At 40.4% G+C, this 14,146-nt stretch overlaps 1 protein-coding gene across 1 annotated transcript in view; it reads right to left on the bottom strand.

Annotated features, from left to right (window-relative positions):
* Positions 1-14,146, bottom strand: part of fras1 (Fraser extracellular matrix complex subunit 1) — a 187,546-nt gene that overhangs the window by 77,136 nt on the left and 96,264 nt on the right. The window contains exons 24-25 of the mRNA XM_037680010.1: positions 7,807-8,092; positions 2,971-3,055 (exon numbers count right to left, since the gene is read on the bottom strand). Of these exons, the coding sequence (XP_037535938.1) occupies positions 2,971-3,055; positions 7,807-8,092 (371 nt within the window). The remainder of the gene's footprint in view (positions 1-2,970; positions 3,056-7,806; positions 8,093-14,146) is intronic.

The following is a 14,146-nucleotide window of genomic DNA, read 5'->3' on the forward strand; positions in this document are numbered from 1 at the left end:
CCATTGAGTCACCTGTTCCCTGTTACCACCGAGTCACCTGTTACCATTGAGTCACCTGTTACCATCGAGTCACCTGTTCCCTGTTACCACCGAGTTACCTGTTACCAGCGAGTCGCCTGTTCCCCGTTACCAGCGAGTCACCCGTTCCCTGTTACTATCGAGTCGCCCATTCCCTGTTACCAATGAGTCACCTGTTCCGTTACCTCTTGCACCGTGGCCATGTAAAGCTCTACCTCACAGTCCATCTGCTGAATGGCTCTGTGTTTTTTCATGTATAGCTCAAGTCTTTTTAAGTATCCAGGTTCAGTTTTAGCTCTTGATTTACAACCGTTCTGTTGCCTTTAGCTTCTAACTAGTTCTGCTGCTTTCAGTTTGTGTTCTACTCATTTTAGCCTTTACCAACTCAGCTTAAGCTTCAGTAAATTTCAGCAGAAAATGTATTTTCTCTAGTTTTTATTATCCGTCTCTAATCTGATCTGCTTCAGATTGATCCTCAGTTTGAAGATGGACAGCCTGACCATCTGGCCGCCTCTGCAGTGAGCGTTAAATCTGTAAACGACAGGAGATTCATACAATTTAATTAGACGTTGAATTTCAAAAACTCCCATGAGGCTTCAGTAAACTTCTCACGTGTTTATCAAACAAGCTGCCTGACAGTGAGTCAGAGACATTTTTTGTAATAATGTTGTACGTCCTGTTACGCCCATGTAGATGATGCACATCATTTGTATTAAATTCCACTTTAATGAAATATTCAGCTTGTTTAGGAAAAACAAGAGGCAACAGGAGGTTGTATGACCTGCTGACATTAACAACACACCAAACTTTAGCTCGATATCTGTAAAAGTGACCGGGATAGAGCCATTGTGTGCTCGAAGGTCATTAGTAATGACATGATTGACCAGTTTTTACAGCATCAGGCGATAACAATGAAGTCTACGAGCCCTGGAGACAAACTGAGGACATTCCTTCAGCTTCCATGTGTCCGTCCAGCTTTGACCGCCTGACAGACTGCACAATCAGGACATTTTACTGCGAATAATTACCACTACCTGTGTGTGTGTGTGGGGGGGATGACGCTGATTTACAGGAGACGAAGAAGCAGAGGAGTTTAGCCTGAAGCGAACCATCTGCACACACAGCCAGACAAACAGGGATGACCTCCAGAATAAAATTATTTTTTCCAACCAGAAAAAAAAAAAGTATTACTGACAAACAATAAGCGTGAGGGCATTTTAAAGAGGGAGGATATTTTAGAATAAACAGACATTTGTTTCTCATCTGCGACACTGAAAGCTGATCGAACATCGTCTCTTGTGCGAGACAAAACATTTGTCTTTCCAAACGTCCCCAGCGTGACCTCTCCCCCGTCTGGTCACAGCTGCGTAGCGTGCCGCAAGATAATTGGCTCCCCGGGATAAAAACTTAATCGGAAGCGAAGACGCCCGCCATTTTTACAGACCTGGGTCAGCTTTATTTTGTCCCGGCGTTCTGTTTGAGTTTAAAGTCAAGAGAGCGACGTGCGAGACGAGTCAACAAGCTGCGGAGAGACGGATGAAACTAGAGGAGCAGCACCGAGATTAAAGTGTATTTCTGCCATTTTAAACAACTGCAGTCTAAAAACATTTGCTCATGTGAAAAGTCTTTACAATAAAATGTTACGCCGATGTTAATTTCAAATCACAGAATTATTCTGTCAGAAATATGATAATCCTGCAGGACGTAGGCCGGGTTGCACCAGAAATGCTGCAGCTAGCTGCTACTGCTGTTTGATGAAATAAGAGACGATAAAAGATGAAATGCAAAAGATAAGAAAACAGATTAAATTCATGAGATATTCAATTAAAAAAATACAATATGCAAGAAACAAGAATAAAAAAAACTAATAAAATTATGAAATAGGAGAAGAGTTAAGATATTAGATATAAAAAGAAAGATAACTGAAGAGGTTCTGATGCTGCTCAATAATCCAGGTAGATAACTCTCACCAGGTTGAGTCTGGTCCTCTGGACGGATTCTTCTTTGTATGTTGAGGGCATTTCAGAGAAACTGAGACGTTTATTTTCTAAACATAACGTCCCAGTGGCTTTTAAACCCCAAAATACATTATGGCAAGACTGGTCCATCCCAAAGATCCAGTCCCCCGGCACAAAGAGAGAAATATTGTGTATGCTGTTCAGTGTCAGGAGGGTGATCAGTCTTACATCGGGGAAACTAAACAGCCACTGGCCAAAAGGATGGACCAGCACAGAAGATCAACATCATCAGGCCAGGACTCTGCGGTCTACACTCATCTCCAGGCCAGCGGTCACTCTTTCAGGGATGAAGATGTTCACATCCTGGACAGAGAGGAACGATGGTTTGAGAGAGGAGTAAAGGAGGCCATCTTTGTGAAAAGAAATTGTCCATCATTAAACAGGGGTGGAGGCCTCCGGGTTCAACTGTCCCCCTCTTACAATGCTGTGATTGCTAGTATCACTCAGCCCTCTGTGAATAGCAAGTGGCCACCAGGGCACTACCGATCAGTCGTTAGGCTGATGGTCCTCCATGATGGGAACAGCTAGTTCTGGATGTCAGCAGCAAACTGGTTGATCCACTATGAGAAGGTGCTATTTATAAGACTGAGTTTGTTGCAGCTCCTCAGACTGAAGAAGTCCTTTGGATAAAAGACGAAATGTTTCAACAAGAAGAATCTGTCCAGAGAACTTGACTTTTCTTTGTTAGATAATGTAAAAATTGCTTATCCCTGCACGTGTACCTGAAACCAAAGGTTCACACCGTGCGCTGCCAGGAGTGAGAAACGGAGAGCAACCTCGCTGATATTTGATAAGATTGATAAAAAATGCCAGAGATAAAACACATTGCAGCTGAAGAACCTAGAGGACGTGTCTGTGTCCAAACACGAAGCACATACAGAACATGTGCTGGAACGACTGAGGTGAAGTGGACAACTGCTGGGGGAGGGATTACCTGCACGGGCACGGCTCGGACCTGAACGCTCGCTGGTTGGGAGAACAGCTGGGGGTCAGCAACACGCAGGGTGAACTCACCGGTCCTGTACGAAGACAAGAGGACAAAATATTGGACAGGATGTTTGGAGCAACTACAAGGCAGATTATTCAAAGAGCGGCCTCGGACCCGAGTGATGAAATGAGTGTGAATGAAGGAGACGCAGTCGTTAACCCAGCAGGAGGCTGGAGAACGAGTCATACGAGGCCAACGGAGCGGCAATTAGATCCAATCACCTCCAGGCTGTCTGCTGGAGGCGACATCAGGACAGCAACACACACACGCACCGCCAAAATGTCACCGTGCTGGCTCAACAGAATCAAAAGCTTATTACCCACAACTCCCTGGGGCCGGAGCTGGGAATCAGCCGCTGGCGTCGGCAGGCCGAGTGCCTGAACAAGTTTGTTTAGAGACGACTGGAAAGAAACAGCTGCAGGTGGAGCCTCGTTAGGTGGTTTAACGACGCTAAAGATCCAGAGAGATTTTACATTTACTACTTTATCTAATGACTTTATAGCTTTTAATCACTTTTACTGAAGATGGCGTTATATAAAAGTGTGTTTTTGTCATGGTTTTGGAGGATTGGACTCTGGAATGCAGCAAACTCAAGGAACTAAAAGAAAAAAAAAAACAAGTTTAAGATTTATTAAACAGGAAACAACAAGCGGAACACCGTTGACCCCGTCGCAGAGGGGTTAGTGAAAGTTTGTAGTTCTTGAGATGAGCGGGTTTTTTCTAGACTGGAATTGAGCAGGGAGTGCAAGAAAACCAGGATCTGTCACTCTGCAGACGGTGGTCTTAACTGCCGCAGATTAATCTTCTGCCGCCCCGATCATTGGAGGAAACTATAATTTTAAATAATATAAAAACGGGAAAGCACGGGGGTGGACACTTTACATACTGGTATATATACGGTGGTGGCCATAGCTAACCAAAAAGTTAGCTTCACTAACGCTAAACAGATAAAAAAAAATTATCGAAAGCTAACGCTAAAGCGCTAACTGTCATCATCCATTGCTGTCGCTGACGCGGTAAGACTGTCTGTAATGTGACAACGTTGTAAGTGAACACAACTCAAAATGGTTCATAAATCACAAGTAAAGTGTCCATGTCCCGTTCAGAGGCGAGCTTTCAGAAATGTATCCGGTCCATCAGAACAAAAGAGGCGGAGCACAGTGATGCATTCAATGTGTGTTGGACGTCTCCCTCGTGTCATTTAATAAAACGAATTAACTCACTTTGGTGATTCTCTTTGTGGTTAACTTCTTTTACAAACTAACTACAGAGTTGCGGTGCGTCATCATCAATATTCTCTCAGTAATAAATCGGTTTGTATTAAAGTAAAGATGAGTGAAATGTGTGAGAGAGTCATATCCCAGAGGCAGTGTGAGTGTTGCAAAGCATGCTGGGTAGGAATTATGTGTGAAATGTTTCTGACGGTTTAAAATTGTTTCCGAGTGTGAAAATGTTTTTTTCGTGTTATTTTCCTGTTCTGGTTTGGTTTGACATTTATGTTGGTCTCCATTACTGGCTGCAATGGTGGTGACATCACTGGGTGGAGCTATACCGTTCTCCTGTGTGCTTTTAGTGTGGAGAACTGTTATTTTAAAATAAACATTGCAAACTTGAATTTACCAGCTTTAAATTTAGCAGAAGCTAATTTTGTTAAATGTATTCAAAGTTTGTGAAAAGGCTAATCCGCAAAAAAAAAAAAAGTTAGGTCTGTTATTGGCAGATGAGCAGAAGAGTGCCCACCACTGGGGGTGGCCATCTTGGATTTTGATGTGGCAACCCATTTTTTAATGAATCTTTCATTCAGCTTGATGCAGCCACAAAACAAAATGGAAGTTGATACCTCGTTTATTTTTCTCACAACGTTCATGTATGGACAGATGGTGTTTCCGATTCCATCTTTTTGCACCGTGACGTTGGACAAGGCATCAAAACAACATGGAAGAGAACCAGACCTGGATAAGAGTGCACAACAATGCTTGACTGAAGAATTGTGAGAGCAGAGGAAGTAAAAAGGCTGGGGCTGATGAGGGAAGTGTCTGCAGCTGAGACTAATGGGAATGGGGAACAGGCGTAGGTGGGCGTGGCTAAACTGAGGAGCACAGATAGACTGTGGAAACATTACGAAATTAACATGAACTTAAACTTAAAACCGCAAAACTAACAGTAAAAAACATGGTGTATAATAGTTAGCATTTAGAGTAAATTAAAAAAAAACGCTGCTTTAAAAAAATAACACGTTGCACTGAGTAAATGAGATGAATGCTGAATATGTTCAGAGTTTATGGAGCTTAGTTTTGCTACGTTTTAATAATTGTATTCATCACATACAGCTGCAGTGAGCGAGGCTGTCATTAGGGGGAACGTGGGGTCTCATCCAAACACACATTAACATAAAAACCTTCACCCTTCACATAAATTCGTTCAAAACAGACCTTCCTTCAAACTTCGTAGTCCAACTCCGTCTCAGATTTTATGTTTTAAGTTTAAAGCCAGAGGAGGACAGATGTTTGATCAAGGAACGTTTGCGTCAAATAAAACCCAGACGTGATATTTGACAGTCTGGACGCAGCGGACCTCTCCAGACCTCCAGGAGAAATGCTGACATTAATGTATTTTACGCACGAAAGCACAAGAACGTTGTAATGTCAGAGTTTAACACGATGCAGGAACACGTGCTGTAAATGAAGCTTCTGGTCTAGTCTCAAGGTTTCACTGCGAGGGCTGCTCAGCATCTAAAATACTCACAACTTGCTGCAGCAGCTCTGATCAGCTGATAATTATCAGCTTACTGTAAAAGTCAGAAAAGGAATAAAGTTCTGTCATTTGGACTCTTTAAACAGGAATGTACAAACTTGAGATAAAACGTCTCGATACAAAAAATAAACGGTCCAGACTGAACTTTGCTGGGATTATTATATGGATTATTGAGCTTTGATGTTTTGAACCACTTTGGCTATGGCTGCCTCAGCGGAGTCGACGGGGGCGAGGGCGGGCTCCAGAAACCATCTTATCACCAGCAAACTGGTTGGTTCCATTATGGGAGTGTGCTGCTTGTGGGACTGAGTTTGTTTGTGGCTTCTGAGACTGATGAAGTCCTTTGGATGAAGGATGAAACATCTCAACAAAAAAATAACCCGGCCAGATGACCTGACTGAACTTTGTTGGGTTTATTATCTGGATTATTGAGCACGACCTTTGATAACGAGGGTCTGAATCTCTTTATCTCCATCTTCTATCACTTGTCTGGAGTCGGGTCCAGGAGAGAAACCCAGACCTCCCACTCTCCGGCTCCTCTTGGGGGTCCAAAGGCATCCCAAGAAGAAGAGGAGACAGGATGCTACCTCCAAGTGGGTCCAACCCGTGAGGAGGACCATCAAGGTCAGTAGCCATGTAAGATGGGCGGCAGGTGGGGGGGCTGATCGTGCTGATCCCTGGTGGCATATCGTAGCTCTGTTTGAATATATTTTGTTTTTATTTATTCAAAACTGTCTTAACTAAAATACATAATTTATGACCCAAGGCACATAAAAAAATAAAATAACTTAAAAAGCCACTTTTTTTTTTGTTTTGTTTTGTTTTGTCTGGAAAAATGAAAGTTTTTTAGCCGTTTGTTTGTGAAACCACGAAACAAGAAAACCATGTGGGAGGTTAAACCTTTTGTTTTTGATTATTAACATTACCTTTTTGTTAATACAACAAACTGTTTGTGTCTGTGGTTGGATGAAAACAGTAAAAACAACCAACAGAGTGGATCTGAAGGAATTGTCCTCCACACGGCGTAATTTGAAAAAATATGGAATCATTTCAGATTAAACTTAATCTATTAAATAACGGCTCCAACCGGACAGCGGATCATAATTTGACTAATTTATTGTCAGAATTCTTCTTTAGGCCGAACCAGCTGCTTCACGAACTTGTCGTTTTATTGTGTTTTAAATAGAGTTTTTAGCTTTGTAACTTTATTTTTATGCTTTCTTTTATTGTATTTATTACTGCTGTTCAGCACTTGTTTCAGCTGTGGCTGGTGTTGAAGCGCTTTATAAATAACGATGATGATGATGACAAATAACGAACATGTTCATTATGTTTATTGTGAATGGATGAATTAAACAAAATGCAGACGAATTATTTCAGAAAAAGGCGGAGCGGCCGTTTGGTTGAAAACAGGCTCTTTGATCCGCGGCACTAAGAGCTCTCGGACTGAAGTCAAAAGCTGTGAAAAGGCACAAAACGCTAAAGATTTGTGGATAGAAGTCATTTTGTTTGTGAGTTTATGGCAAATAAAAATAAACGACAGCAAAAAATAAAAATCACATGACTGGGACCAGGTAATGGTGCACATGAAAGAGTTTAAAAGTAGAAAAAACAGAATATTTTTTGAATTTACATGGAAAAAACAAAACAAACAAAACAAAAAAGATAAATTTCACGTTCGTGTGTAAAATGCACATAAAAATAGTGTTTCCAGCAGAGAAGCAGAATTAAAGATAAAAACACATTTTCTTCTTAATAACCTGATCAGAGCAGCAGATCTGTGAAACTTCCTGCTCAGAGTTTTAGACAAATGTTTTAATTATTTTTGAAAAAGGGTTTCTTTCTTTGTTAGGTTGTTTGGATAGGTTAGATTAGATTAAATTAGATTAGGTCAGATTAGATAGGTTGTTTGTTGTCGTGGTTTCTTCCCTTTCTGTTGTCTTGTGTTTGTTTCTGTTGGAGGTTTCTTCCTGTTAAAAGGGAGTTTTTGTCCATGTCCATTTTTATCAAACCCTCTAAACTTCTCACCTGGGTTTGTCCTTCCAGTGTCTGAAGTGGACCCGGCCCAGCTCCAGCTCGGCCCAGGTGAAGGTGTCGTTGCTGCCGACTTCCCTCTGGCCTGTCTCCTCACCGTCCCTCTCTGTAGACAGGAGCACCTGACCGTTGGTGGGGCGGCGGACGAGCTGGAAGAGCAGCCGCTCCGACGGACTGTCCTGGTCGTCCACCTGGAGCAGGGCGGGCTGCAGCGGGGCAGAACCGCCGAGGGGAACCAGCAGGGAACCGTTAATGTGGAGGGCAGGACTGTGGGAGTTTACTGAGGGAACAAAAAAAGACTAATTATTACACCGTCACTCGTAAAAATACAACAAACACTAAAACAGAAATAGTTTCACCATTTTATTCATTTTTAACAAGAGTGTTTTAGCAAACATAACCATAAAAATATCAGATAACATAAATTTTTCATTATAGCCCGCCGCCATAAGTGAGTAATAGTTTCTACCAGGGTCTGTTTCTTGTCTGTCTGTTAGCCAAAAAAACCCAAACAAAAACAGGATGCATTTTAAAGAAACTTTAAGAAAGTAATCAATGAATGAACAAAACAACTACAGTAATTAACATTTGGAGTCAATACAATTCAAGATGGCCGCCACAGCTTAGTAATCTTGTCGTCGTTTACAAGAAGTAGCTTATTTTTTTATTTAAAATAGAGCACACATCTTTAGCAAAGGCATAAAAATGAACAGAAACGTAATTTTTTTAACTGCAAGTATTTGTTTTATGTGGTTTAAATACAAACTTAGCATATATATATATATATATATATATATGAAAAACTGATGAAAAAATCAAATTGCAGGAAAAATACAAACTTTAAGGAGCAAATATAAACAGAAAAACAAAGATGTAAACATGTTTTTTCCAGCTTTAATCAGCTGACCAGGTTCTCATAAAACAAAACAAAAAAAAAAAAGTAAAAAAGTGTAAAATTTTTAATTATTGTAACTATTATAATTATTCTTATTATTCATCCAGACTGTTTGGAGTGGGTGTTTGAAGCTTCGGACAGAGCTGCAAAATGGAAATAAAGAAAGAAGTGGTTGTGTGGGAGGAGTAGGCGTGCGAGATGTTTTGGGTCTCGGCGTGGCATTTTGGAACCGGCTTTAATTGGAACCGGCTGAACTTTTCTGTTGAACTTTTTAAAGATCAGCTCCTTTCAGACGCTCGACTATAATCTCATTACATCTACTCTAATGACGCCAAACGGGCGCTCCAAACGTCAAAGTTTCCATCGTGTAATTAGACTTACAAATGAGGACGAGAGCAGGATTTAACGTTGAACTTTTGTTTCTGTTCGATGATGAAAAACCGATGGAGAGGAAAGACTTTCATCGCTTTTTTAAAATTTGATTGACTTGTGAATTAGTTCAAGCCTCCAGGCTAAAAATAATAATTATTTCACAAGAAAAAGGCATTTATCTCAAAGGGAGCAGAATAACACATTTCTCTTTGTCACATTTCATAAATTATTTTACGGCCACAGTTGTTTTTCCCCCCGGAGGCCTCGGGCATCGCGTCTTTTAGGTTCACACCCTCTTCTTCAAAATAACAATAAAAAGTTGAAGTTAATGACTCTGCGGCTGTTTTTAAAAGTTATCCGTGAGAACCAACGAACAGGAAGCTCCACGTGTCACACAGCTGATGTCAGATGTCACCCACTCCCCCTGCGCTGCGCCCCTGAACTCCCCGGGATTTTGTTAAATTAAAAAACACTGTTCTCGTTGTGAAACGGTCAGTTTCAACTGTTTACAGTTTATCATAAATCTGCACATTTTATTTCTACATGAGATTATATCAGCATAAACAAGGCTCGTCTGATTACACGTGCTAAGCTTGCTTGCTTCAGGTTGGAAGCAGGTTATATGTTAAGATAAATGTAATTCAATAAATGATCAAATATAGAACTGTAGGGGAACATCATCTCAAACAAACATCATTCCTGTGTTTTGTGTTTGAAACTGTTAAAAGTAAGTATCCTGATGCGCGCTCAATGACCTCGGAGTTGGAAACATACGAAAAACTCACAAAGTTGATAACTTCCCTTATCGAAAAGGAGTATTTCTCCCAGACTTCCCATGAAGATAACACCGTAAGAACCATTTGTTTGACATTCCTTTTCCAGGAGATGGGCAGTGATCAGCGATACCAAGAGAAACTCCGAAGCCTGAAGCCTTCACACTTCCCACCGGAACTTTTAAGAACAACTGCAGAGACTTCACACTGGAGCGAGGAGAAACTCGCTTCTGCGCTTGACCTCAGAGAGGAGAGAGAACCTTCGGCAGACGACTCTGAGCAAACGAGAAGCATCCTTTCTGCAGGCGTCTCAAAACGAGAGACGGGACGAAAGATACAGAAGTTACCCAGCACATGCCCAGAACCAGAACCAGGCTGGCATTGATCCGAGAGCTGTCCGCCAGGCAACCAGAATCACACCAGAGTGGTAAATCCCAAGCTGACCACCATGGACCTTCATCCCCCCAACCGATGACAGGTGAACTTTGAGGAGACTTCAGCCACTCAGTCACCGGAACATCTGAGGCTGGTATCATTTAGCAGCCGTCGGAACCATTCCTGACCATCTACATCCCGGTAGGACAGAGACCTTTCACTGCCTTTCTGGTGACCCTACATCACAACGTATCAGACAAACTTAGCTCGCCTTAGAGATATCTTAGCCACTTCAGCTTGGAAATAAACCAGTCCAAAGTCTGCCTTTTAAGTTTCACGAATTTTACTCGTCAATTAGACCTTTCATTCAAAGCCATTTGATGTTCAGTTAACTTTTGTCATGCATAATTTTCATCATATATATATCACAGATTATTATTTTTATAATAAAAGACATAAAAATCAACTGAATTTGTGATTATTTTGTTATATCTGTGTGTATTAACTGATTTGATGCCTTTAAATGAGAAAAGAACTCAGGTTCAATGTACATTATTTTGGGGTAAATAGAGACTGATTTTCCTCTCTAAGAGAGAGGCGGTGCCCAAACGACGAGGTTATTTGCATAATACATGTATATCTTATGAGCTTAACTCATAACTGATAATCAAACATATATTTACACCCCATATCGCTACAGAACATAAACTGTATTAAACAACTACATGAGATGAAACTGTTAAATAAAATGGTAATTTTTAAGGCAGAAATCCTCTTTTCGTTGTAAGAGATTGAGTCAGGATCAATTTATGGCAGAAAAAACAACAACTTTTTATGTCTATTTACAGGCATTTAGATAAAACAATGAATTAAAGTCCTCAGTCACCGAGATAAATTTCCATCGTCTTTAAAAATGAAAAGTTTGATGAAAAACATGTTTTGTTGTGGTCTTGTTAAAGCCATTCAATCCACTGATGATGCAAGGATTAAACTGACGCTGCTTTCAGCCAATAAACAGAGGCAGAGCCACAGTTTGAGCCAATCAGAGCAGAGCAGGGTGGGGCCTGTTGTCTGATACACAGAAGGTGATCAGCGCTCCTGACTCTGACTGCAGGTGAGAGCGACAATCAGTGCTTCCTGGACTGTTTACTGAGGAGGACACCCTGCTACACTAACAGAAGGTGATATGTAATACATTATTAAATGTCTACGTATTAAACATGTGTGTTTGCATGCGACCAATTCACTGCAGCCAGGGGAGAGATACCTGAACTGAAAAACCAACACCCCCAACCTCTCGTCCCACATTGCGCCCTACCTCCTCGGGACTTCTGCATCTAAAATCTAACTTTGTATCAACGTTAACGTGTTTGGAGCATCATCATCAACGTACAGACATGTGCAACGTGTGCACGTGACCAAACTCTGGGTCAGAGAGAGACAGCACCGTCACAGGAGCGCACTCAGTCTGAGTCTGCTGCTTGTAGTTCTTATACGATAATTACACTGAGATGAATATTTATTTGCCCCAAATTATAACAAAGATGTTTTGTCACTGTTTCAATTTGTCCATTTTTACTTTAAACTCATGAAGTCCTCTCTGAGAGTCAGTGTCAGGTGTTTGTAGTTTATCATAAATGTCTGCTAAATACAGTTCTTCATGGTGTTTTAACAACGAGGTGTCGTGTCTGTTTGGATGAGCTAAACTTTATATCATATTTAGAAGCATAATGAGAGCTAACTGTACTGTGATAAATGTGATAAATGGTCAAATTTTAAAAAATAAATGGTATTAAATGACTACATGAGCTGAAATCCTGTAAATATAACCCCCTTGAATGAAATAGGGGAGAATTTTGAAGGGGAAATCTGTCAGTTCATTTTTATTGCATATACATATTTATACATATATATACATAAAAATAGGTTTTGTTGTCTCCTGTCGCGGAGCAAAAAGGAGGGAACTGGAAATATCCTCCATTCATCCGTGCATGTTATGAGCTCGATGAATGGAGGATATTTCCAGTCCCCTCCTTTTTGCTCCGCGACAGGGGACAACAAAACCTGTTTAGTTTTGAAACCATATAATGAATTAATTTGTGTAAAAAATAACATAATATTAAAAAAAAAAATGGTTCAGTTTTCTCCAACATCAGCCCAAGTCAACAGAAAAACAACAACAACACAAAAACTTCATTAGAGCATCCAAATAAAACCATCTGTAGTTGAATCCTGCCTTTGTAAGAGGACTTTGAACTTTATTTATTTTTTTCTTATTTAGAAAAAAAGTAAAATAAAAAATTGAAAGCTGCAGCCTTGGATGGACATTAAGATTTAATAATCTTATCCTCTCAGGACTCAATCATACAGCGTGCGTCCGTGGGATTTCACCGTTTGTAAAAAAAACACTGAAAGCTTTGGTTAACCTTCCTGTTGCTTAGCAACCAGCCACCGTGCAGCATCTTCTGGTCATCTGCAATATTTAAGAGCCCATCCAAGTTTCATTACGTATAATCAAACAGCATTAATGCTCTCGTTATGTAAGACACGGAATCCCCGCGGTGTGAACATTTGTTTAGTCTGAAGAAATGAACGAGGCTAATAAAAACAATTAAAATATTCAGTTTGGAGTCAGTTTTTTTACATTTAACTTAATATTCATCTATACCTTTAAACAAACGCTGACGACTGAATTAACTGGTGGCGTTCACAGCAGACGCCTCTAATGAGGAGCTTTAATCACTTCTCTGCAGATTCATGGAGATTTAGGTTTAAAGCTTCCAGCTGGTTTGTGTTTCCATGAAGACGGACCCCATTTTACTCATTTAGCAGGTAAGAAATCTGGAGACTGACTAAAAAAAAAAGATTTTCTTAGAAAACTTTGACTGGATTGACCTGGAAATGTTTAAGAATCAGAAGTGACGATGGTGCTGACTGAATCCACTACTGTACTTGCCACTGTAAACATCGCATCAGTCCAAAAATATCTAATAAAGTGGAAAAAAATATATAAATACGTCGCTTCGCTGTATAAGTTGCATCTATTACGTGTCACTGCTGACAACCTGGAAATGTGGGCCGGTGTTGTGCCAAAAATCGACCGCGGGAGGGTGCACGGGAGGACTTCAACAAGAATTTAACAAGATTAACACTTAAAAACAAATTAATTGTTTGCTCGACTTTATAGCAAAGGTGCATCTCAGTTGAACTTTTACTTAATAAATGCACTTCAGTGGTCAAATCAGCTTCATTTCGCCTGGGTGGCGTGGTGAAATCACCTGTTAATGAGACACTTGGCTTGCCATATCAGTCGAGGGCCCTCTAGTGGCTGAAAATGGTAGTGTTCAATATTTTCCATGTCAAAATTAATAAAATCATCAGATCTCAACCAAAAATTGGATTATAAATATAGGGGGAAACATAAAAACGTTGCTTCGCTGTACAAGTCGCAGGGATGCTAATTTATGCAAAAGGGTAATTTATGCATAATACAGCAAATATTATGGTACATTCAAAATAATGAGCTTCAGTTCTTCCTTAATTATCTCTAAACACCGAACAATCATTGATGAAAGGAGGGGAGCTTATTCCATCCCATAATTATTTTTGGATGAGTCTTTTCAAAGCCACACTCGTACTGTGCTAATACTCAGGAATAATCTGAATGAAAACATCAGGATTATGAATGTGAGCAGCATAAATGTTTAATTCCGATTAAAGCGATGAGCCAGTTAGTGATGGGCTTATAATACAAGATTCACACGAACCACATGGGTTATTTTTAATCCACTTCTCGGACTAACTGCTGGGATTAAAATATATTTCTCCAAACTGAGGTGGTTCAAAGAGAATTTTACAGCAAATAAGTTTTACCCTTTCTGCTTGTGACTCCAGCCGATCGACAGGAGGCTCTACTGGA

This window comes from Nematolebias whitei, chromosome 8 (assembly GCF_014905685.2).
Source record: "Nematolebias whitei isolate Nwh7 chromosome 8, NemWhi1, whole genome shotgun sequence".
Classification (NCBI taxonomy): domain Eukaryota; kingdom Metazoa; phylum Chordata; class Actinopteri; order Cyprinodontiformes; family Rivulidae; genus Nematolebias; species Nematolebias whitei.